Here is a 26,392-nt window from a genome sequence, read left to right as displayed (position 1 = left end):
GGAAGGGCATCTTCTGTGAAAAACATATGCTGGATAAGTTGGCAGTTCATTCCGCTGTGGTGACCCCTGATTAATAAAGGGACTAAGCTGAAAAAGAAAATGAATGAATGAATGTTAATGAACCTATTAATAATCTGCATGTGTTGTGCTCAGCAGTAACTGGCAGCAGATAGTGTTTGTAAGAAAATAATCTTTTGTTTAAAATATCTGGACATACTCTGGATGTGGCTCTTGCATGTTCGAGTAACTCCTCCCATGTCAAGAGGATTGCAAAGAGCTTAAAACTGTATTTATGATCATCACAATCACCGTATGAGTCAGGCAGAGAATGAGGAAAATAACAAGTTACACACAATGTGAGATGATGGCTGCTTCTCAGTGGGATGGAGGAGCCGGGGCTAATCATGAGCAGACTCAACACTTCAAATCTTCATTTCTGAATAAATACATCACAGTATATTTATCTTCATTCACAATACAAATATAAATAAATGCATAATATTATTGTTATCGCAATATTAGTATTTGCAATATACATTCTTTTTCATTGATTGTTTATCTAAATTAGATCAATCAGATGGGGCCATAATATCTTTAGTCGCGCCTCCCCAGTAGTGGCTGTTCTGTTATTGGCTGGAGTGTCCTGAACCCAGAGCTGAAAATAAACACTTATGGGTGGAGTCCAGAAAGGAGAATGACAACAGCCAATCAGAGTCAGAATATCTGCATATCAGGTTTTCACTCATTCGTAGTGTTTTAAAGACTAAATGTTTGCAGCTCGACACGTTGCTGTTGTTGTTTTAGTTTGAATTAGAATTAATTAGATCTGAAAAATAACATTTTTGCCTGTACATTTTAAAATCATTAAATCAATAAATGATTTAGAAACAGCAAATAAAATAGCGTTTTTACATGGAAATAATATGTGATTGGAAATATCGTTATGGTAACACTCAACAACAATATCCCATAGTTTTGCAGTGTCATGCAGCCAGTGTAAACTCTATGGACCCTTTTCACAAGACTCTAATGAAGCGTTTAATGAGGTGTCATCAGCATCTTAAATCCCTGAAAGTTTTCAATATTTAGATAAAAAAAACAACATATGAACGTTAATATGTATTTATGTATGTTTTCTCATTTTTTTATTTTATTTTTAAGAATTGGAACTTGGTACTTAAATACAATTTCAACGTCAATAAGAAAGCATTTAAAACTATCTGCGTTATTTAATATTCTGTGTTGTGAAAACTCTCATGGCTAATGGACAGACGGCTGCTTCTCACTCAGGGCGGCTTTTTATGCTAATGAGGAGAGATGGGGACTAGTGGGCGGGGCTTTCCCCTTGTGATGACACGTACAAAGGGAGAATGTCAATCACAGTGTCTCTGCAGACTGTTTTGATCAAGTCTGATTAGAACAAACACAATTAACTCATGTTGAGCATCAGAGGCTGCTGGAGATATTTAAACCCCGCATTAAAGTCATTTTCGCATAATAAGTGCCCTTTAAAGTATAAAGTATATGCAATTTGGTCCATGGAGTGGCCTGGCACTGAACACAAAGCATGATCTCATCCACAGATGATCAGACGTCCGTCCTGCTGATGCGCAGAGTTTGGTTCAGAGAGAAAAGCCGGTTTAATACGCTGGAGAGATTCAGTGAAAGGCAGCTTTACATCCATTCAGCAGAAAACCCCAGCAGTGTGTGTGTTCATCAGCCCAGGCACACACCGCAAACACACACCAGGTCATTCACTGTCATTTATAAGAGATTCACAAAGCATAAATAGTTCTCACTTTAGATTACACTAGATTATACTTAGAGTTTTTGTCCAGTCCAAATATCTCAACATTTCTAAAAAAAACAGAATTGTCTCGACAAACAAAAAGTATAATTTTGTTTTAAGAAATAATGAGTCAAAATGAAGTGAGTTTTTCCTTAAACAAGCAAAATAATCCACCAGTGGAGTTAGTGAAATAATCTTGCTTTATCTTTTATTTTTTACAGCGTGTTCATAGATCAGTCAAACATCAGGCTTTGTTGTAGAAACAATGAAAATCACAGTTTGTGCTGAGCGACACATTCCACACAGGCAGCGCCCGATCGTGTGTGTGTGTGTGATATTAACAGGGAGAATGTGGTGGAGGTGTTTGTGTTTGTGAGTTCAGGATCTGCAGGGTTTCACTCCTCCTGCATCTGCTGCTGCGTGTGGAGAAGCAGGAGGGGCATGGCTTGGATTAGAGAAGTGTCCATATTGATGCCCCACCCCTCCAGTCACGCCCCTTCTGCTTTTCCACTAAAGAAGAGTGAGAAGCAGAGGGCGTGGCTGAAAGGATGGAGAATTACCATGGTCCCTCCTCTCATTGAAGCCCAGCCCACAACAGACAGAGCTCTTTCCTGAACTGATGCTGTGGAGAAGCAGAGGGCGTGGCTGACACGGAGAGGAGGAGCATCACTATGGCCCCTCCTATCCCGCCCACGACAGATTGGTCTATTCCTGTGCGGCATCAGAATCCCCTCCCCCCACCAGCAACTCCTCCCCTTCAGCAGAAGCCCCTCCCCCTTTATTAAGTGTGAATGCACTACTATTTAAATGATGTATTATTGTTATATTATTATTGTTATATTAAATAGTGGTATATCATTTAAATGGTGCACTATTTAACTGGCATGGAAAAGTGAATAAGCATGAGATTTTGGGGCATAAGCAAGGCTCCTCCTCTTCTCCTCAAAGCCCCACCCGCCACAAACCAAGCACATTTCTGAGCTCTACTGTTGTTTTGAAAAAGAGGGTGGGACTGAGGCTCCATCATGGCTCCGCCCCTCATCAAAGCCCCACCCGCCGCAAGCCAAACTCTTTTTTTTAACTCTACTGTCGCTGTGGAGAAGAAGAGGGCGGGACTACGCCCTTATTATGGCCAGCCCCTCTTCAAAGCCACACCCACCGCAGACTGAGCTCTGCTGTTGACCGGACAGCACAGCAGACCACAGCAGTGCAGGATCCGTTTACTGAGCTCTGTTCATTCTGGGATGCTTTCAACTGGGGAAATGGTATGAATGCAGTGTGTTGTTAATGAAAGAATAATACTGCTATAATTCTTCACTAATACTGAATAAAGAAAGGTTGCTGTTTTGACACATGGAAAGCCAATATATTGTTTTCTGACTCCTGTTTCAGGATTACAGACAGAAGGACCCGTCCTGCTTCAGATACAGCACTTTTCCTGGACGCCGTCATTCACACGTGTAAGTTCTTTCAAATGTTTAATTAAAACATGTCAAATGTTACATTCATTAAAGCTGTCGTCATGAGAGCATCAACAGATAACACACAAGCACTATGTGTGATTTACAGTTTGCAGAAGAGACTTTTTTGTCAGTATAAAGATCTGTAGAGTTTATTCAGTTTTGAAACTCAGCAGGTAAGATAAACACTACAATAAAAAATACAAACATAACCTAATATAAAGCAGTGTGTGCCATACATTTAAAAACCTGACAAATTAAATAAAATCAAAATGTTACAAACTGTTAATCATAAACGTAATCATGATTATTCTTTAAGTGTAGTTTCTGGTTGAAGGGCTTTATATAACTAAACTTACATTCTTTAAGTAACTAAACTGTGCAAATGCAGTGAGACCTCAATCACATCAAGAATGATAATAATAACCATAAAGATTTTATAATAATCACTCAAATTAACTTATTGACTTAAAAATTAAACCCTGACTAAAAAAGTATTAACAGAAGATTCTAAAGTGTTCTAAAATATGAACTCAATTTAGGGTAACACTTTATAATAACTACACACTATCAATCATTTATTAAGCATTAGCAAGTAGTGAATTCGTTATCTGTTAAGCATTAACTCTACATTAATAAGCGTTAGTAAGCAGTTTATAACTGCAGCTACAAATGCTCCATTCTTGACTTATAAGCACCTATATAATGTGTTTAACAATTGTAATTTCATATTTAGTTAATGATTTATTTTTCATTACCAAATGAAGTATCACATTATTTACAAGCTGTTTGTAATTAAGAATAGTTGAGGGTTTTTAGGATTATTAAACACTACTGTTATTCATGTTTAAACTTTACAGTAATTTTACTTTTTAGAAAAGATTGCAAAGATTATTGTTCATTTGATTCTGAGCCTGTAATAGTCATTTATAAGGGATTTATAAAGCATAAATAGTCCCCAATTTAGATTAGGTCACAAAACTGCATGAAGCTGAATTAATAAAGCATTTATTAACATACTAGTTAACTATTAGTATATGCCTGAATAACAAGATATATAAATGTTGATTTCAATAGTTTATTAATCATTTACTAACTCATTTTGAATTATCCCAAAAACCCTGAACTACTCGTAAATACAACTCGTTTGTAAATAATGCAATACTTAAGTTAGTAATGAAATATAAATCATTAACTAAGTATGAAAATACAATTATTAAACACATTATATAGGAGCTTATGTCTAGAATAGAGCATTTGTAGCTGCAGTTATAAACTGCTTACTAACGTTTATTAATGTAGAGTTAATGCTTAACAAATAATGAATTCACCAGATGCTAATGCTTAGTAAATGACTCATAGTGTGTAGTTATTATAAAGTGTTACCCTAAATTGTAAAATATAAACTTAAAATTCTTAAATATAAATTTCTAAAACATAAACAGAGAATTTTAAAATATAAAATGCTAAATGTAAATGCAGCTTATGTTAGAATAACCATACAGTACAGGTAGGTGTCGATTAAAACTCTTTATCTGTGGATTAAAACAGTTTTTCTGAATAAAACAAGTGCCGCTTTGCAGGAAAGCCCTTATATGGAGCTGGTGTGGGCATGTATTATGCAAATTACTAACAGAAGAACACATTTAAAGTGACAATTCACCCCAAAATGGAAATATACTCACTATTTAATCTGCCTCAAGTGGTTCCAAACCTGTTTGAGTTTCTTTTCTGTTGAACACAAAGGAAGATATTCTGAAACATGTTATAATCCCATAACCATTGACCTCCATAGTAGGATAAACAAATATTATGGAAGTCAAGACTTTTGTGTTTAACAGAAAAAAAAAACTTAAACAGGTTTAAAAAGGCTTTGAAAGAAGACGTCAATGGTGAGTAAATATTAACAGAATTTATATTTTTGGGTGAACTAACCATTTAAGAACACACATGTGCATATGCATGTGTTGTGAATGTTATGAGAAGTTCAGATGTGCAAATAAATGCGAAAAAAATGTAAACAATCAGTAGTGAATGAGACCCATTGTCCTTTTCCTCCAGCTGAGCATTACTGTTGTTCATCTCTGCAGACTCCAGCATGACCCAACCTCCTCTTACCTGTCAGACAGCAGTGACCCAAACACCTGGTTGACCCAGCACTCCAGAGCAGCACGCAACATCTATCACACCACCCAGCAGAACCAGACACCCGTACCAACCACATATCCCTCCCAGAGAAAACTATCTCGCAGAGAGCTCGCCGAATACATCAGCGAAGTGAGAAACCTCGTACTAAGAGAAAAGCAGAGATGCGATAAAGTGAGGCATCAAGAACGAGAGATGCGGGAAGCATGGAAAAACACATGGCCAAAACACTGGAGAAAAACAAGAGAAGACCTCAGCCAACACAATCTTCCAGCTGATCTGCAATATCGTCCTCAGGGATCTGCATTTGGGGACTGGAGATGTGCTTCAGGAACTGAGGAAGTATCAGGATATGGGCATGAAAGATTCCAGCCGACTGCATCCAAAACAGAACAGAATCCTTGCATGTGGAGAAATATGGAAAGTACATTCACAACGCATTCCTTCAGACAGCCTCCATCTTACACAGCACCACCAGCTTACTCTTCCCCAAAGGATGGAGGATCTAAAGGCATTGCACAGACGAGAAGTGAGCAAACATTTGAAAACATTCCAAATTTGACAGAAACACGCCATAGTGGCTTAGCAAGCAATGGACAATGTTTGCAGAACATCGAGAGTTGCTGTCGTGGCATCTCGAGTGGAGGAAACTGGCAGAATATAGCACAGAATGCTCCACAAACAAAGTTTCTCAATCTGAAGACTCAACCAATGACATCTCCAGGTGTGACTGAGGCAAAGCAGAGCAAACTCTCCAGATGGAGAGGGGGCGAGACTGTGTTCTGTCTGGTCTCTCGGATGGGAGAAGTGTCTGGGGTATCCAGATCTCCAGAGGAGCCCCTCAGGTCCTGTGTTTTACCCCTGTTAACTGAGTCCAAACCTATGGAGAAGATTGCAGACACCCCCCAGCAGAATCTGAAAGATAATCAAGAGAAGCAGAAGCACAGAGAGAATGCAAATACACTTCGGGAACAACCCACAACTGTTGAAGATTCCAGTTCTGCAGCAATCCCAGATGGAAATAAAGAAAGCCTGCAATCTTCAGGACAAGAGAAACCAATGTCCGAGAAGTTCCCATTGTGGAAAGAGCCTAGACTTCAGCACAACTTAATGGAGGAAAGAATTGAGCAAATCCCAGAGATCACCAACACAGAGAGTCTGGTGGTCATTGATGCCACTTGTGTAGTTGTAAAGGTTGAGCTTGTTCTTCTTCCAGAGAAGGAGCATGTCCAATATGTGTGTTTGACAGAGGAATCTCCTATATCCAGAACTAGCGAGGAGACAGATGAGCAAAAGAAGAACAGCAGAACCAACACTAAACTAGACAATCCTGAAAACCAAACTCTGGATGAGGAAGCAATAGATATATCTGGAAAACCAGATGATCATCTCAAGACAGGAGAACAGATCACTCCACAAGAACAAGACCATCAGAGTCACGAAGAAGGTCTAATAGAAGAGACTGAGGAATCTGAAACTACTGAGCTCCAGAATGAAAGCAAACCCTTCAGTGGGACAACACTGGTGAGTAATGGACAACATCTAGAGGAATCATTCAACATAATGGATGACCAAAGCATTGCAAGAGAACCTGAAGTCATGCTTGAAGAGTTTATAGCTTTAGCAGATGAAAATCTCACATTCGAGACTTTTATGATGCAACCTGAACAGACCACAAGACATCTGAATGGAGAAACAGAGCAAGAAAATAGACTAACATTGCACAAAACAGAAGATGATGAGAAGTGTGAAACAGACACCTCAGAGGACCTTAGTGAGAACAGCTCAACAGAAGACAATCACAGACTTGAAACAGCTGATCACAGAGAACTTGCTTTGGATTACTCTACACCATCAAAAAATGCCAAAGAAATTTTAGATTGTGTACACCAAGATGATTTACCTTCCACCAAAGGTACCAACTCTCTCCAAAGATCAACCTCTTCAGATTTACTGCCATTTAGCTTTGCTTCTGACAGTTTAGATGGTCCAAATGAAATAGCTGATTACAAAGTGCTTGTTTTGGATCATTCTACACCTTTTAAAAAGATAAGTGCAGAAAATGTCAGACAAGTTCAAGACTGTGTACATCAAGATGATTTACCTTCCGCCGCAGATGTCCAAAGGACAATCTCTTTAGATTCCTTTACCTTTACTTCTGAAAAATTGAATTGTGCAAATAAACAAGACGATCACAGAGAACTTGTTTTGGATCACTCTACACCTTTGTCCCAAATAAGTGGCGAAAGTACCAAAGAAGTTCAAGATTGTGTACACCAAGATGATTTACCTTTCGCCACAAGTACCAACTCTCCCCAAAGATCAACCTCTTCAGATTCCTTGCCATTTACCTTTGCTTCTGAAAAATGTGATGGAAATGAAACAGATGATCACAGAGAACTTGTTTTGGATCACTCTACACCTTTGTTCCAGATAAGTGCCAAAAATGCAAAAGAAGTTCGAGATTGTGTACACCAAAATAATTTACCTTTTACAGAAGGTACCAACTCTCTCCAACAATCAGCCTTCTCAGATTTCTTGCCATTTACATCTGCTTTCAACACCTTGGATGGTTCAAATGAAACAGGTGATCATGGAGAACTGGTTTTGGATTGCTCTACGTCTGTTTTCCAGATAAGTGCAGAAAATGGCAAACAAATTCAAGATTGCTTACACCAAGATGATTTACCTTCCACCACAGGTACCAACTCTCCCCAAAGATCAACCTCATTAGATTCCTCGCCGTTCACCTTTGCTTCTGAAAAATGTGATGGAAATGAAACTGATGATCACAGAGAACTTGCTTTGGATCACTCAACATCTTTCTTTCAGATAAGTGTAGAAAAGGCCATGCAAATTCAAGATTGCCTACAGCGAGGTGATTCACCTTTCACCGAAGGTACCAACCCTCCCCAAAGATCAATCTCTTCAGATTCCTTGCCATTTACCTTCGCTTCTGACACTTTGGATGGTCCACATGTCTCAGATACTCCTTGTATTTCTCTAACTGAAAACAAACCACAGTTTCTTCAATGGTCTAGTAATCCTGAAGTTTCTCCAAGCATTCAAGCAAGCTGTACAGCTTGTTCTTCAACTCCTGATACTACTGAAAATCTCCAATGGTCGACAGGCAAGCCTGATGAGGATTTACTCTGTACTCCATCACCCTCTAAACACAAAGCCGTAATCCCGCAGGTCAGATCTCTGTGGGATGCAGTGAGTCGTATTCGCAAACACACGGCTCCAGACTCTGAGACCGAGGAAGATGATATGACTGAGTTTGGGGAACCGACTGAAGATGCAGATACTGACTGCTCTGTCAGAGACTGAACACAGAGCAGGAATAAGCATTAGCGGACTGTTGTCTTCAATAAACAATGGGACAATTTAGCTTAGGTCACAAATCATGCTGTGAACTACTGGCTTAATCATACTACTTATTCATACTTATGAACATTGGATGTGAAAATATCCTCCCAGAAATACCAGAAATTATTAAATCGACTCATCTGGAGCTGTTTCAATGTAAATAAACTGTTGAATTGATCAAAGCATCACATTTAAGTAATTAAGAAGGTGGTTCGGCAGTGCTATGCTTATATGGAGGATCGGGTCTTTGATGATGTTTGTTGACAGTCTTTATTGGAAGATTAAAAATATGGGAGAAATATGGGGGAAAAAAACCTTTTTACTGGCTGATAGTGGGATAGGATGGCAAAATGTAAATTAATTTAGTTGTATGAAAATGTAAGACTTTAAAAAGGAGGCGTGGCACCCAACCCTGCCCCTAAACCCAACCATCATCGGGTGATGGGCAAATCGTACTAAATAGTACGAATTAGATCGAACGAATTCATTCGAATTAGCCACTAAATCAAAAAGTTACGAATTGCCGTGAGACACAAACAGCTTAAAGTGACATTTAAAGGCTTCACTAGGGTAATTAGGCAAGTTATTTTATAATGATGGTTTGTTCTAGAGACTATCGAAAACAAAAATAGCTTAAAGGGGCTAATAATATTGACCTTCAAATGGTGTTTAAAAAATTAAAAACTGCTTTTATTCTAGCCGAAATAAAACAAATAAGACTTTCTCCAGAGGAACAAATATTATCAGACATACTGTGAACATTTCCTCAATCTGCTCAACATCATTTGGGAAATATTTAAAAAAGAAGAAAAATCAATAATAATAATTCTGACTTCAACTGTATATATATATATATATATATATATATATATATATATATATATATATATATATATATATATATATATATGTGTGTGTGTGTGTGTGTGTTAAAAAATCACCCAATTTGGTTTTGACCATATGTAACTCAGAGTTGGGTTAAAACAACCCACCGTTTTTTAGCGAACATGATGCATTGCTGCATTTGTCATATATATACAAAGTGATTTAATATGAAGCATGACTATAATACGGTGATACTGATGGTGTAAATAGCAGTGGGACCTTTGAGAAAGATTTATAGTCATAATAATACATGTTATTAAATGCAAATATTTTGATTCATAGTCAATATTTTGGTCAAATATTAGAAACAAAAAAAGAAGGGATACCCTATAAATAGTGCATTACATCCCAAAACAACACAGCACTAAAATGTTTAAAGGCATTTCTAAACATTCAGCAGGTAAGGAATTCCACACCTTTGGAGCAATGGGCCTATATGAAGAACAGATTTGTTAATATATTATTTCTTAATCATATTGTGAATGTTTTTAAACTCCAGAGCTTTAGTATTGACACTATCAAGGCTTTTTTATGTGCTCAGTTTGGGTTTATGAATATAAACGAGTTGTTATTTTTTCCTTCATGCTATCACCATATCATAGGCTACTACAGACCAACACAAACTCAAACGTTTATCTTTTATATTGTGTCTAAAAGCTAAATAAAGCTCCATTTGACTAGTTTCTTCTTGTGTTGTGCGATGTGGCTGTTGTGATGGTTTACACTGATGCTCCAGCAGGTGGCGCTCCTCTGTCATGTTTGTATTTGCTGTAGTGAATCACTAAGACAAGCAATTTTAACATTTAAACAATGTCTGTTTTCAGGCAACAAATATATATTTTTAAATACTGTTATCAGTTCCATTAAGTACCGGTAATTAATCACTATTTACTAGTGTTTTATTTCCTTTTTACCTTGCAACTACATAATATTTAAGTACTGAGTAGCATCATTTAACTTCATGTACTTACTATATGAGAAGGGGTAGGAAGGGCTACCCTGAGGAAAATAACACTAAAGTAGTTTAAAGTGTTTCTGAGCCATACTATAGTAAAGTGTATTATAGTTTTAGTAAGTTAAAGGTGCTTGCCATAAGGACTCTCTTGATTGCTCTTACATTAACACTGGGAAGCTTTTCTGTAAGCTGTTTGTTTATTTGAGCTTGGCAATGTTCAAACAACTTGCAATTGAGCTTTTAATATACTTAAGTTCTTACATTTATTTCCTGTTATGCTGTAAAACAGATTCCAGATGACACGGATGTCCATAAAGCGCTGAATATTCGCCTGAGAGAGTGTATTTAGCGTTGCTGGAGGAGTCTGCATTGACTTTTAATCTTGCCGTGTTGTCTGAAAGGTTAGATTGATAAAGCTGCAGCTAATCGTTTCTCAGTAAAGCACTTCTGGTTGTCACTTTGAACCCTGCTGGTGTTGGCTGTGATCCTCAAACACACTGTGGCCTTGTGTATATGGGGTTAGATTTGCGACAGTTATGCGTACAAATGATCATGTTTTAGATTGCACATTAGATAGTTGCATGTGCATTAACATTTCTGTGTATAACACCTCATGTTTAAACCATGCAACAGGTCATTTTGCATGCTCAAAACATGATATTTTGCGCTCAGAATTGTAAATATGCATGCAACAATCCATTTTCATACTTAACATGATTATTTGTGCACAATATTGTTAACATGCATCCAAAACAACATTTTGCACGCTCAAAACATGATCATTTAGGCACTGAACTGTTAATGCACATGCAACAAGATATTTTGCAAGCTTTTGCTCACAGAATTGTGTCCAGAGAATTGTCCGTCAGCTTTTGTTTCAGCAGAACAGAATAACTGTGATTCTCAGAAACCCCGGTGTGCTGGAATTAGTCCTCACTGTAAGTAGGTTAAATAAGCTTTTGAGGAATTACCATGCACTAAACTATAAGAGCTGCAAGTAAGATGTTCTGGATTTGGTGCATTGCTGACAAAAACACTGCTTTACCCACTTTCATTCTTCTTGATCTTTTCCAGCTTTATTTGCCCTCATGCATTACAATATGAGCACAGAGCCAGTCAAAAGAGTCATTTTTTTAAAATCGAGATTTTTACATCATCTGAAAGCGGAATGAATAAGGTTTACATTGATGACAAAATGTGGAAAATCTGGAGTCTGAGGGTGCAGATATCACCATTACACTTAAATGTAAGCTCCAGGGAATTATTATAATTAATAAGAAAATTGATTTTGATATATTCATGGATTAAATTTGTTAAAAATGTATTCATAGTAAATGCTCTTAATTTTTTTGTGCATTAAATCAGAATCAGTTGTTGTTCTGGTGATTAAGGTAAAATAAGGTAATTAAAAGTAAGTGCATATTTACATGTTTACTAATCCTATTTTGCCTGAGTAACATAACCTGTTTTTCCCCTGATGTTCAGAAGGCAAACACTAACACGTGATTTAGAGAAACCTTCGTTTCTATGTCCAAACATATAGTCCTACTTAAAACAAGATTTATTTGTCCTGTCCTGTTAAAAGACTCTGTTTAATGATCACTCAGTCATTAGCTTCTGAAATCTTCTCATTTACACACTTGATAAGGAGTTTTTCAAACAGATTCACATTCACTATCATGTATTCTGTGATATTTTTATTAAGTACAGCTCAGAATAGGCTTCACTTTGACAAATATACAGTATCAGTATATACAGTACACATTTCAGACAGCTTTATATTGCACTTTACTTGCATTTAATGTGCTTTTTGTGTATGAAAAGTTGTTTCATATGCACCAGACACTTTCTGACAAACATTCCATTACAAAGACTCAATAATGTATATAATATATATTTAAAAAATACTACAGTAATTTAGTCATGGGATCAGTATATACTGAAGTGCTTCCTTTATCCTGGTCACTTTAATTAAAAGCATATTCAGCCTTAATAAATGCAAATGTAGATAATAAAACAGCCACATGTATGATGACGGAGTTCCCAATGAACATTTAAGACCAAATACTGTTTCAGAACAAATATAAAATAACACTTTAGTGCAAGTTTCAATCCTCACTGTTAATTAGCACTGTGTTACCTGCATGTTATTATGATATTGTCTGCTTATTAGTACTTATAAAGCACATATCTGCATGATCTAGCCAATACCAATCCCTAAACTACTACTATTACTAGCAGCAAATGAGGAGTTTGAGGCAGAAGTCATAGTTAATGGTTTATTAATAATGAGAACTGTATCTTAAAATAAAGTAGGACCAGAAAAATCATATTAGCACCAAATATTTGCTCTACCAAGACCTTGACCTGCTCCTCTCCATGCTGATCTCTATTTTCAGCTCATTTCTAAGCATTGCAGGATTCTCATGATGAGCAGTTATTAGTGAATCAGCACTGCTTTTGCTCACTAATATCTGCACTTATTTTAATATTTCTATAATTCAATAATATAGTAATAGAAAATATTTCTATTTCTATATTTTATTTGCTTTCTAGACCATCTAAGAGGATTATGCTTTCGTTTAATGTTGTGTTGAAAACACTGAAATGAATGCTCCTTCCTTTTCATGAAAGCCAATTCCACTGTTCTGTACACTAACTCTAACGTGGACACTTCCGGATTTGGGTATGTTTAAACAGACAAATAAACATTATTATTATAAAAACATGTAAACATGTCCATCTTGGCTTATTCATTATGGCTTATTTGAGCTCCCAATGTTAGCAGGAATGTGTAAATCTACTAAACTGTGATGTGCTTTTGTCTTCTCTATGCTTATGAAAACATTATTGATCATGAGGTCATCTATTATGCACAACAAGCCCCATGGATGCGCACCCAGATGTGTTAATGGCCCGTATAATAAACCCTGCAGACAGTGCCCTCTGGTGGAATCGAGAACACAAGCTGCAAGGAATCGTCACTGAAGCAATGTATTTCACAGCTCGCAGACAGACTTGTGCACGTAATCCCAATGAGCCGTGCTGGGGGAAGTTACTTCTGAAAGTAATGCATTACAGTATTGATATGCTACTCTCCTAAACGTCACTAGTTGCGTTCATTAGTGACCTTTTTTATAACCTGCACCTTTATTTACCTTAAAAACACATGAAAAACTAATGTAGGATACTGTTGATCTCCCTGAGGCAGAGCTCTCCATGCTGTATATACAGATTAATGACAGTTTAATGCTGTGCGCTTAATGTTGTTGTACTTTTAGTCCTATTATTTACTCACTCACTCACTCCCAGGGCTGTTTATATTGAAGGTGATATTTAGCCACACCATGTTGATGTTCTGTAACATCGCACTTTTATGAGGTGGGTCATTAGCCCAATGCTCAAACCCCAACCTGGAGGACCAGGACACACACTCATACACTACGGACAATTTAGCTAACCCAATTCCCCCATAGCACATGTGTTTGGACTGTGTTTGCATGTTCTCCCCAACATGGGGAGAACATGCAAACTCCACACAGAAACACCAACTGACCCAGCCGAGGCTCAAACCAGCGACCTTCTTGCTGTGAGGCCACAGCGCTGACCACTGAGCCACCGTGCCACCCCTTTCAGTCTTATTAGTGCAGTAAAATCAGTGTGACTGAGACTCATTCATTCATTTTCAGCTTAGTCCCTTTATTAATCAGGGGTCGCCACAGCAGAATGAACCGTCAACTTTTCCAGCATATGTTTTACGCAGCGGATGCCCTTCCAGCTGCAACCCAGTACTGGGAAACACCCATACACTATGGACATTTTAGCCGACCCAATTACCCTATAGCGCATGTGTTTGGACTTTGAAGGAAACCAGAGCACGGGGAGAACATGCAAACTCCACACAGAAACACCAACTGACCCAGCAGAGACTCGAACCTGCAACCTTCTTGCTGTGAAGTCACAGTGCTGACCACTGAGCCACCGTGCCGCCCCTTTTAGTCTTATTAGTGCACTAAAATCAGTGTGACTGAGACTCATTCATTCATTCATTTTCAGCTTAGTCCCTTTATTAATCAGGGGTCGCCACAGCGGAATGAACCGTCAACTTTTCCAGCATATGTTTTCCACAGCGGATGCCCTTCCATCTGCAACCCTGTACTGGGAAACACCCATATGCTCTCATTCACACTGATACACTATAACTTATCCAGCCGGGACTCAAACCAGCGACCTTCTTGCTGTGAGGCAACATCGCTACCCACTGCGCCACCGTGCCGCCCCTTTTAGTCTTATCAGTGCAGTAAATCAGTGTGATTGAGACTATCCTGCCTTTTCCTTTCCTCCACGTGTTCTGAATAATGAATGCGTTCTCTCATCCTTCATTAATTAAACAAAAGAGTAACTCCAGTATTATTCCTCTGTTTGTTTAGGTAATGCATTGTTTCAGTCGTTAGTAATATTATTACGTAACTCTGGCTACTTGTAATGCGCCCCCCAACACTCCCACTGAGCACGTGTGTATTTTTGGCCAACTCTGGATCTGTGGTTTCCTCCGCTGTGTTTGGGTGGTGAATCAGATTCAGTCTCCACACACACACACACACACCGCTGTTCTCTGATCAGTCTGGCTCCATGTCTCAATGGTGTACCTCAGGGCTCGGTGCTGGACGTCCAGTGTTTCCCAGTGTCTCTGGATCTGGACATTAGAGATGGTCAGTTCTGCATGTCCTGTCGACCTCTGACCCCAGATCAGCGCTCAGTGAAGCGGAGGTCGATCTGCCGCTCTGGAACCAGCAGAGTTCTGGTCATGGGATGGACCGTATCGTCCTGTCTAGCCGGCTCCACGGTAAAGTGCATCAAGATCTGTGAGGACAAGCGCATCTGAATGAATGCATGATCAAGACACCACAAATATAACTGTAGATCATCCTTTATTAATACGAGTGCACAGCTCATCTCGAAATCACAGGCAGCAAATAAGCCGGCAGATAACAGTGCACATGTGAGGATGCAGGAGTCTGGCTGATCTGGGGGGATTTACACCTGTAACAGCTTGAGAAATCCAAAACTCCCGCCTGATGTGAAGCTCTTTAGGCTTCTTCTGCAGCTTTGAGGGAAAGCACTGCCTATATTTTGAGCTAAGATGTGCTTTTTAAGTTTATTTTTATTGTATAAAAGGCTTTGCATCAAGTGCAAAGTTAGTTTAGATATATAACTGCCTAATCAGTTGATGTAGCACAGATGTTTGACCTACCCTAGACAGCGCCAGGTACACCTCCAGCTCGGCGATGCGGCGGCCGATGCAGCTGCGTTTGCCCACACCGAAGGGCACGGTGGCGTACGGGTGACTGCGGTCAGAGCGGTCCCCCCAGCGCTGCGGCCTGAAGGAGTCTGGATCTCTGAACTGCTGAGGGTCTCGAGACGTGGCGTAATGACAGAGCGTGATCAGAGTCTGCGCAAGAGAAGAACACCACCCTCAGTGCAGAACAACCAAACCGGTTCACTCTGCTTTATTATAGGTATACCATAGTGCTGGTATTGTCTCTGTGCACTGCACTGTTGAGAAACATTAATCTGCCCTCAGAATCTTTCATCAAAACCACAACACCCCCCCCCCCACCCCGGTCAAAATGACTTTCTATACTTCTATCAGTCCACCTATCAGGTGGAGCTATCAGTCATTTAGGGTGGAGCTATCAGTCATTTAGGGTGGAGCTATCAGTCTTTTAGGGTGGAGCTATCAGTCATTTAGGGTGGAGCTATCAATCATTTAGGGTGGAGCTATCAGTCATTTAGGGTGGAGCTATCAATCATTTAGGGTGGAGCTATCAGTAATTTAGGGTGGAGCTATCAATCATTTAGGGTGGAGCTATCAGTCATTTAGGGTGGAGCTATCAATCATTTAGGGTGGAGCTATCAATCATTTAGGGTGGAGCTATAAGTCATTTAGGGTGGAGCTATAAGTCATTTAGGGTGGAGCTATCAGTCATTTAGGGTGGAGCTATCAATCATTTAGGGTGGAGCTATCAGTCATTTAGGGTGGAGCTATCAATCATTTAGGGTGGAGCTATCAGTCATTTAGGGTGGAGCTATCAGTCATTTAGGGTGGAGCTATCAGTCATTTAGGGTGGAGCTATCAGTCATTTAGGGTGGAGCTATCAATCATTTAGGGTGGAGCTATTAATCTTTTAGGGTGGAGCTATCGGTCATTTAGGGTGGAGCTATCAGTCATTTAGGGTGGAGCTATCAGTCATTTAGGGTGGAGCTATCAATCATTTAGGGTGGAGCTATCAGTCATTTAGGGTGGAGCTATCAATCATTTAGGGTGGAGCTATCAATCATTTAGGGTGGAGCTATAAGTCATTTAGGGTGGAGCTATCAGTCATTTAGGGTGGAGCTATCAATCATTTAGGGTGGAGCTATCAGTCATTTAGGGTGGAGCTATCAATCATTTAGGGTGGAGCTATCAGTCATTTAGGGTGGAGCTATCAGTCATTTAGGGTGGAGCTATCAGTCATTTAGGGTGGAGCTATCAATCATTTAGGGTGGAGCTATTAATCTTTTAGGGTGGAGCTATCGGTCATTTAGGGTGGAGCTATCAGTCATTTAGGGTGGAGCTATCAGTCATTTAGGGTGGAGCTATCAATCATTTAGGGTGGAGCTATCAATCTTTTAGGGTGGAGCTATCAGTCATTTAGGGTGGAGCTATCAGTCATTTAGGGTGGAGCTATCAATCATTTAGGGTGGAGCTATCAATCATTTAGGGTGGAGCTATCAGTCATTTAGGGTGGAGCTATCAATCATTTAGGGTGGAGTTATCAGTCCTTTATGGTGGAGCTATTAGTTATTAAGGGTGGGGCTGTCAGTCCTTTAGGGCGGAGCTATCAGTCATTAAGGGCGAGGCCATCAGTCCTTTAGGGTAGGGCTATCAGTCATCAAGGACGGGGCTGTCAGTCCTGTAGGGCGGAGCTATTAGTCCTTCAGGGCGGGGCTATCAGTTATTAAGGGCGGGGCTTTCAGTTCTTTAAGGGAGAGCTATTAGTCCTTCAGAACGGGGCTATCAGTCCATTAGGGTACGGCTATCAGTCATTAAGGGCGGGGCTGTCAGTCCTGTAGGGCGGAGCTATCAGTTATTAAAGGTGGAGCCATCAGTCCTTTAGGGTCGTGCTATCAGTCATTTAGGCTGGAGCTATAAGTCATTAAAGGCGGGGCTGTCAGTCCATTAGGGCGGAGCTATCAGTCATTAAGGGAGGGGCTGTCAGTCCTGTAGGGCGTGGCTATTATCATTAAGGTAGAGTGGAGCTATCAGTCCTTTATGGCACGCTGTCAGTCCTATAGGGTGGAGCTATCAGTCATTAAGGGAGGCGCTGTCAGTCCTGTAGGGTGGAGCTATCAGTCATTAAGGCCGGGGCTATGAGTCATTTTATGTTTTAGAAGATGTTTTTTTATTTGTTTACATATTTATTCATTTTTAATATTCATTTCATTTTATTATTGATAGTTAATCTATATATTTTGTAATGTCCATCTTATTTTTTATTAATAAAGAAAAACATTTCAAAGCTCTACACAGCATCTTTAACACTACAGAAACCAAGCAAATGTTTCAACACTCACGTTTTTAGGAATGACGTATCCTCCGACTTCGATGTCTTTGTTGATGACTCTAGCATTGGCTGGAATAACAGGATAGAGTCTGGAAGAGACCCAGTGCTTCATTAGAGATGATGAACTCTTGATGTAGATGCAGAAAGCTGTTTTCTGTCGGTTTATACCTGAGGATTTCCTTGACGACGGCCTTCAGGAGAGGCATGGCGGCCACATCACTGGCCTGCGGGACGGATCGGCGACCCTTCATGACGCTCAACACCTCGTCCCGCAGCGCCGTCTGCACGTCAGGATGACGGGAGAGTTCATACAGAGACCAGGACAGCGTGCTGGAAATCTGAACACACACACACACACACACACATCAGGATTGTGTGGTGAGGCTTGTAAAGCATACACTTGAAGGCAAAAGTATGGGCCCTCCTGTGAATTTGAACTTTGTATCAATCTCCCAGAATGTAACAGAATTAGCTATATGATATTGGCATTATTAGTTTTATACTGTATTATTGAATATCTGATATCAACAGTACTTCACAAGATGATTCAGAAGCGTTGCTGATGTCTTAATGTGTGAGTGTCCTGAATGCTGGAGTGTGTGTGTGAGATGTACCGTGTCGACGCCGGCGAGCAGCAGCTCCGTCACGTTACTGTACACAGAAGTGAGTGGCAGTCCGGCCTGAGACAGAAAGTACGTGAGGTACCGTCCCTCCAGCTGCTCCCCGCACTCCAGCTTCTGCTTCTCCTGCTGCAGACGCTGGTCAATGTGTCCTTTAGCTGGCGGGAAACACAAAACATTAGTTATTTAATCAGGACAGACCCGGATCCGCTCCATAAAATAAATTATTAAGAAGAAACGTTAAAGGTTAGGAATATTACACAAAAAATCCCATGGTATTCTTCCCACGCAGCCTTTTACCACGCCCACATTGTAGCTGAACACACCCACTTATGAGCTGAACACACCCACTTTACCACTCAGCCTTTTAGCACGCCCACTTATTAATTAAACACACCCACTTCACCACTCAGACTTTTACCACACCCACATTGTAGCTGAACACACCCACTTATTAGCTGAACACACAAACTTCAACACTCAGCCTTTTAACACACCCACTTATTAATTAAACACACCCACTTCACCACTCAGACTTTTACCACACCCACATTGTAGCTGAACACACCCACTTATTAGCTGAACACACAAACTTCAACACTCAGCCTTTTAACACACCCACTTATTAATTAAACACACCCACTTCACCACTCAGACTTTTACCACACCCACATTGTAGCTGAACACACCTACTTATTAGATGACCACACCCACTTCACCACTCAGCCTTTGACCACACCCACTTATTAATTAAACACACCCACTTCACCACTCAGACTTTTACCACACCCACATTGTAGCTGAACACACCCACTTATTAGCTGAACACACCCACTTCGCAACTCAGCCTTTTACCACGCCCTCTTATTAGATGAACACACCCACTTTGTCACCCAGCCTTTTACCACACCCACTTATTAGCTGAGCACACCCACTTCACCTCCCAGTGTTTTACCACATTATCAGATGGACACACCCACTTCACTATTCATAATTTCACCCTGCCCATTAATTAGCTGAACACACCCACTTCACCATTCAGCCTTTTACCACACCCACATTGTAACAACATTTAGTTAAACACGCCCACTTTATCAATCAACATTTTACCACACCCACTTCTTAGCTGAACACACCCACTTCACCACTGACTATTTTACAAAGCCTTGTTTAGCTGAACACACCCACTTCATATACAGACTACGTCCGCTTCACTTTAAAACACACCCACTTATTAGATGGACACACCCACTACTACAGTTTTACTGTGCATTTTTTGACTCACTTTACTATGCATAGCTTTGCCACGCCCACTTCTTAGCTGGACACACCCACTTCACCATAAAGAACAAATCTGAGATCTTATTAAGATTTACAAGAACTTCTCAAACTTCTCCAGACCCTGATACTTAGATTTAATGTGGTATTCAGTCTTAAATCAGTGTTTTCAAATCATCCAAGACAGAAGGATCCCTCTATATCCTCATGTAAAGTAATGTAAGAGTGCTGTTCAGGTCGACCACACAAGGTTTTTGGCTCTCTGGTTTGGGGAACACCAGACTGATACCGCTGGAAGCTGTCACTATATTTGGTTAACGGTTGACTGTGGTTTGTGAAAGAAACACACCCTGCTCTGCCACAGTATATTTTCCAATCCGCCCCCCTTTAAAAGCACTTATCAAAGCAAAGCCTGAGTCTGTGTGAAGTTTGATGGTTTTATTGGCCCAGACAGACGGATCTGTTTGAAGAGTCACCAGCAGGTCAGACCTGCACCTTCACAAATACTCATTCAACACATGCTTTAATACTGAGAGATGCACAACAGACTCTCCTGAATTACACACACACACACACACACACACTGATTTCCTACAACGCCAATAACAGTTTCACTTCACTTTGTTTTAAAGCTAATGAAGCCTAAAGTACATTCTCTCTGATTTTAGGTGTCTGTGTTCAAAGAGAAGGACAACAGCAGCTTACATTGATTTACATTTTAGAAGAAAACAAGTTAATATTTCAGTTTTACACTATTTAGCAGGTTTAAATCTACACTGTTGATGTCTCAGTGATGTTGCAGATGTCCTCAGTACTATGTGATCGATCAGTCTCTCATAATTATTCATCAAGAAGTCTTCAAATCGAGTTTGTGCAATGTACAGTGGACATATGAATGCATATATTTATTATATCTTATATTTCAATTTGCACTGTGCAGCTAACCACTTCACAATTCCCAATGGACCACGCCCACTTTTTAATCTGAATACTCCCACTTCACCACTCAGTGTTACCATGCACACTTCTTAGCTAAAGGAACACACTCACACACACACACACACACACACACACACACACACACACACACACACACACACACACACACACACACACACACACTACCACCATACAGCATTTTACCAACCACTTCTTGGCCAAGCCCACCCACTTCACCATGCCCAATTATTAGCTAAACACACCCACATCACCCCTCTGCATTTTACCATACTCATTTTGTACCAGAACACACCCACTTCCTCTTTCAGCATGTAACCACACCCACTTATTAGCTGACCACACCCACTTAACAATTCAGCAGTTGACCACACCTCTTTTTAGCTAAACACACACATCACCACTGAGTATTTTACCACGCCCGCTTCCTAGCTAAACACACACTTTTACAACAGCCACTTATTAGCTGAACACACCCACTTGACCACACCCATATATTAGCTGAACACACCTACTTCCCCAAACCCATATATTAGCTGAACAAACCCACTTTACCACGCCCATATATTAACTGAACACACCCATTTTGCCACGCCCACTTATTATCTGAAAACGCCCACTTCACCACGCCCATATAATAACTGAACACACCTACTTCGTCACGCCCACTTATTAGCTGAACACACCCACTTAACCACTCCCATATATTAACTGAACACACCCACTTTGCCACGCCCACATATTTGCTGAACACACCCACTTCACCACTCCCATATATTAACTGAACACACCCACTTCGCCACACCCACTTATTAGCTGAACACAACCACTTCACCACTCCCATATATTAACCGAACACACCCACATTGCCACGCCCACTTATTAGCTGAACACACCCACTTCACCACTCCCATATATTAACCGAACACACCCACTTTGCCACGCCCACTTATTAGCAGAACACACCTCCCTCACCCTGTCCATTTATTCGCTGAACACACCCACTTCACCACTCAGCATTTTACAACACCCACTTAGCCACTCAGTGTTTTACCACACCCATTTTTATCTGAACACACCCATTTCACCCCTCAGTTTTTTACCACGCCCACTTACTAGCTAAACACACCCACATCACCACTGTGCATTTTACCATACTCATTTTGTATCAGAACACACCCACTTTCCCTTTCAGCATTTAACCACGCCCACTTCTTAGCTGGCCACTTAACCATTCAGCAGTTGACCACACCCAACTGTTAGCTAAACACACCCACAAAGGGAAAAAGACACATTGTCCCTCTTCCCAAGAGGGGAAAGCAGTCAGTAATGCAGGATTATCTGCTGATGGCTTTACAGTCAATAAATGTGATTATAACGGAAGTCAATGGGTCAAAAACAGCCCCAACATCACCAAAGAGGAGTCAGTCTGCCCAGAGTGTGTTGTAAAAACCTTCAAAGCATCTTCCCTAAACTATGAGTCAAAATCAGAAGGCAGCAACAATCATCTCACTTGCTGAAACTCAGAGAAAGCTGAGGCCCAATCCAGACTAAAATCAGCCCAGCGTGGATGAAACCACCCAACAGCACACACTGGTTATATCCCAGTTCTTAAACTCAGCAGTGGTGCCGCTCACCGAACTCAAACATGACGTCCCAGCAGCGGCAGAAGGTGTCCCAGGGTTTGGGCAGCAGGCGGTGCAGCCACTGAGGCATGGCCATGGTCAGCAGAGTCATCACGAACATGGTGTTGATGGACTGGATGAAGCGCTCCGTCTCCACTGGAACCACTGCGTCCAGACAGCCGATGCGGGACTCGAACAGCACGGAGGAGATGCCTGACACACACACAGAGACAGGGTTAAACTGGAGCTCCACTTCTCCTGTGCCAAACACATTCTGGAGACGCCAAACGCTGATCCTACAGCTGGTAAAGGGGGATCAGGAGCCCCTTAAACACCTTCATGTGATGAATCAGAGATAGTATAAGTGTGTGTGTGTGTGTGTGTGTGTGTGTGTGTGTGTGTGTGTGTGTGTGTGTGTGTACCTTCCAGACCGAAGCGGTAGAACTCAGCAGAGATGTCGGAGACGATGCGGCTGGAGCTCTCCTGCGAGCGCAGCTTCAGTTTCTGCAGGAGATCGCTGACCACCGCGTTCAGAGCACCGTCATACGCCTCCACCGCTTGAGGACGCAACATGTGCTTCGACAGCAGACTGCGCACACACTGCCACTCTTCTCCCTCACTGCGCACACACACACACACACTTATTGTTAGGTATCAAATATCTGAAATTGTCTTTTCCAAACATGCAAGCTACCTATTATTGCAGACACACAGCAATGTTTGGCCATTTGTTTAAAAGTTTCCTAATCTATCCTGTACACACACACACACACACACACACACACACACTCAGGGACACATAGACACAGTCTGTGCAGCTCTGCATGATGTGGAGGACTCACGCGGTCAGCAGCCCGTATCCTTCCCCCCGCAGTGCCCGGTAATCCTTCCAGGACGAGAGCTCTGAGCGCATGGGGTGCTGCCCCTCCTGCCGCAGCACCTGCTGGATCAGCTCCGGCTCCGCCACATGCACCGTCAGGATGGGCCCGAAACTGGCTTTCCACATGGGCCCGTACTTCTGCCGGCCCTCCAGCTGCAGACACACACACACACACACACACACACATCACAGTTAACTCACAGCACTGCATAACGAACACTGCTGTTACTTAATTATACTACGTGTTTTATACTGACATTTGTTTACATTACTGTAGTTGTTGTGTTACTATAGCAACTGTAGAATCACAACAATAGATTACTGTAGATGTTGTTACCAGAGCAACTGTAGAATCACAACAATAGATTACTGTAGATGTTGTTACCATAGCAACTGTAGAATCACCATAACCAATTAATAACTGTAGTTATTGTGTTACCATAGCAACTGTAGAATCCCCACAAATGATTTCTGTAGTTGTTGTTACCATAGCAACTGTAGAATCACCACAGCAGATCATTTACTGTAGCTGTTGTGTAACCATAGCGACTGTAGAATCACCACAACCAATTAATTACTATAGTTGTTACTAAAGCAACTATAAAATCACCACAGCTGATTAACTTAAGTACTTTACTATGGTATGGTTCATAAACCATATACTTTTCTGTATAAAATAATATAGTAAATATAAAAATATATATAATAAATGTAAAAGTGTTTTACCGAACACACAAACAGAAATGGACTAAAAGAAAACTTACTCTTGTGTTAAGATAAATATTAAATATTATATTGAGCGAAAAATAGTAAAGCAAAACTCTCACTATGATTATATGTGATTCTGTTCAGCTGTTTGTTTGTTTGTCTCCTACCTTTAATTTTCTCTGTTTAATTAGTTGTGTTTGTGTTAATATTTTAAGGTAAACTCTGTTCTGTACATATCATCATCTATGTTCAATGCTGTATAATAAACACATACATTATTAAAAACATTAATAATTATTGAGGTGGTTCATTCCGCTGTGGCGACCCCAGATTAATAAAGAGACTTAGCCGAAAAGAATATGAATGTGTGTGTGTGTGTGTGTGTGTGTGTGTGTGTGTAAAGCGCACCTGCAGCTGGTGGAGGCGCGAGAACCCGCGTTTCATAAACAGGTCCCGGATGAAGCGCGCGGGCGACGGACCGGGCATCTGCTCGAGCGTCTTCACCTGCGGCGTCGGGGGCGCGCGAATGACGTCAGCCCAGCGCTCGGCAAACCTGAGCAGCGGGAGCGCGCTCCTGCCGGTCACTTTCAGCGCTTGGTGAAGCACCATCATCATCCTCCTGCTGCAGACGCACGCGCCGGCTCATCCTGCACGCTCACGCCGGTGCTCTACTTATACCGCAGGAGCGCGCCACTTTCGCGCACACCTTTCCCCTGCTCGGCCAATGGCGTGCGAGGAGCGCGAATGCCCCGCCCACTCGTTAGCTCTCTGCTGATCTCTGATACGCGGAAATCTGCCGGTCACGCGCGCTCCTGGATCGATATATATTGATAAAGTGATGTAAGAGAGCGGTTATCAGCGGTGTGTTCTCAGATCATCCAGAATGTACACACACACACACACACACACACACACACACTGATGATGCGCCAAGAGGAGCTCCGGGTCCGGCTCTTACCGCAGGAAAATGTGGCTCCGGTCCATGTGTGTGCGAAAATCAACAGTAGTACTGAGAAAAAACACACACACACACACACACACACACACACACACACACACACACACACACACACACACACACACACACACACACACACACACACACACACACACACACACTGTTTCTGCTGTACAGTCAGACTGTATATTCTCTCCTCTGCATGTTGAAGTCCCTATACACACATACACACACACACACACAGTTGTATTGATGTTTCTACAGTACTGTATGTTCTCTCTACAGGTTTAAGTCCCCACCGAGATGTATAAACAAGTACACACACACACAAACATGCACGCACACACTCACAACTGTGATGATGTTTTTACTGTACGGACTGTATTCTCTCCCATACAGGTTTAGGTCCCCACTGGGAATATAATCACACACACACACACACACACACACTTGTTCTTATCATGAGTATAATGTATAGGAGTAACTGGGGTATAATGAGTTATAAAGTCATTACTGTAGTTAGATTAGGGGCGGGTCACAGTGAAACGTGAGGCACAAGAAGTGTGCTGTGCTTTTTATGTCACTAGGCAACCACTGAATCAGTGTTGCTGTTGTGAGTGTTGCTGTTGATAATGTTATAATTTTAATATTTAATTATATTGTGTTTCCCAGTGTTGGGCTGCAGCTAGAAGGGAATCTGCTGCGTAAACATGCAGGAGTAGTTGGTGGTTCATTCCGCTGTGGCGACCCCTGATTAATAAAGGGACTAAGCCGAAAAGAAAATGAATGATATTGTGAATATCAGGATAACTTGACCACTAGTCTCTCCTACAGACTGATGTAGCGCTTTTTCAGCTCAGAGCGAACTTATTTTAACTGATTATTTCATGATTTCATGATTACTGTAGTTGTTGTGTTACCATAGCAACTGTAGAATCATTCACTTATTTATTTTCCTTCAGCTTAGCCCTGTTTTTATTAATCAGGGGTCGCCACAACGGAATGAACCGCCAGCTATTCCCGCATCTGTTTTAAACAGTGGATGCCCTTCCAGCTGCAACCCATCACTGGGAAACATCCATAAACACTTATTCACATACACTCATACACTACGGCCAATTTAACCCACCCAATTCCCGCTCATTCCCACCAAATC

General features: G+C 41.0%; 3 protein-coding genes across 5 annotated transcripts in view; 2 read left to right on the top strand and 1 right to left on the bottom strand.

Moving 5' to 3' along the window:
* Positions 1-26,392, top strand: part of poc1a (POC1 centriolar protein A) — a 521,349-nt gene that overhangs the window by 398,924 nt on the left and 96,033 nt on the right. The gene's annotated exons all lie outside the window — the stretch shown is intronic.
* cyp27b1 (cytochrome P450, family 27, subfamily B, polypeptide 1) lies at positions 354-24,929 on the bottom strand. Of its 2 annotated transcripts, XR_015502153.1 has the most exons (11): positions 24,687-24,929; positions 23,533-23,723; positions 23,113-23,309; positions 22,703-22,903; positions 18,825-18,988; positions 18,379-18,548; positions 18,221-18,299; positions 15,858-16,055; positions 15,253-15,466; positions 4,935-4,980; positions 354-436 (listed from the first exon to the last, which is right to left on the bottom strand). XR_015502153.1 is itself a non-coding variant. In NM_001311791.1 (9 exon segments), coding segments are annotated over 9 exon segments (1,521 nt in total). In that variant the 5' UTR covers positions 24,894-24,924; the 3' UTR covers positions 14,940-15,352.
* On the top strand, positions 2,982-9,561 carry si:ch211-159e12.5. 2 transcript variants are annotated; one of them, XM_087272967.1, is made up of 3 exons: positions 2,982-3,054; positions 3,182-3,249; positions 5,340-9,561. In XM_087272967.1, exons 1-3 carry the CDS (start codon positions 3,034-3,036, stop codon positions 8,722-8,724), a joined length of 3,474 nt encoding a protein of 1,157 aa, XP_087129093.1. In that variant the 5' UTR covers positions 2,982-3,033; the 3' UTR covers positions 8,725-9,561. The 2 variants fall into 2 exon arrangements, with proteins under 2 accessions (XP_087129093.1, XP_087129094.1); XM_087272968.1 differs by having other exon boundaries at positions 3,182-3,792; positions 4,619-9,555.

The sequence above is a fragment of the Danio rerio genome, chromosome 11, assembly GCF_052040795.2.
Source record: "Danio rerio strain M-AB ecotype USA chromosome 11, GRCz13ab, whole genome shotgun sequence".
Taxonomy (NCBI): domain Eukaryota; kingdom Metazoa; phylum Chordata; class Actinopteri; order Cypriniformes; family Danionidae; genus Danio; species Danio rerio.
This window is presented reverse-complemented; position numbering and strand designations above follow the sequence as displayed.

Coding starts and splice junctions, on each gene's coding strand:
- si:ch211-159e12.5 (XM_087272967.1), top strand. CDS start 3,034: ATGCTTTCAACTGGGGAAATG. Junction 3,055..3,181: donor TGCTTTCAACTGGGGAAATG/GTATGAATGCAG, acceptor CTCCTGTTTCAG/GATTACAGACAGAAGGACCC. Junction 3,250..5,339: donor GGACGCCGTCATTCACACGT/GTAAGTTCTTTC, acceptor TCATCTCTGCAG/ACTCCAGCATGACCCAACCT.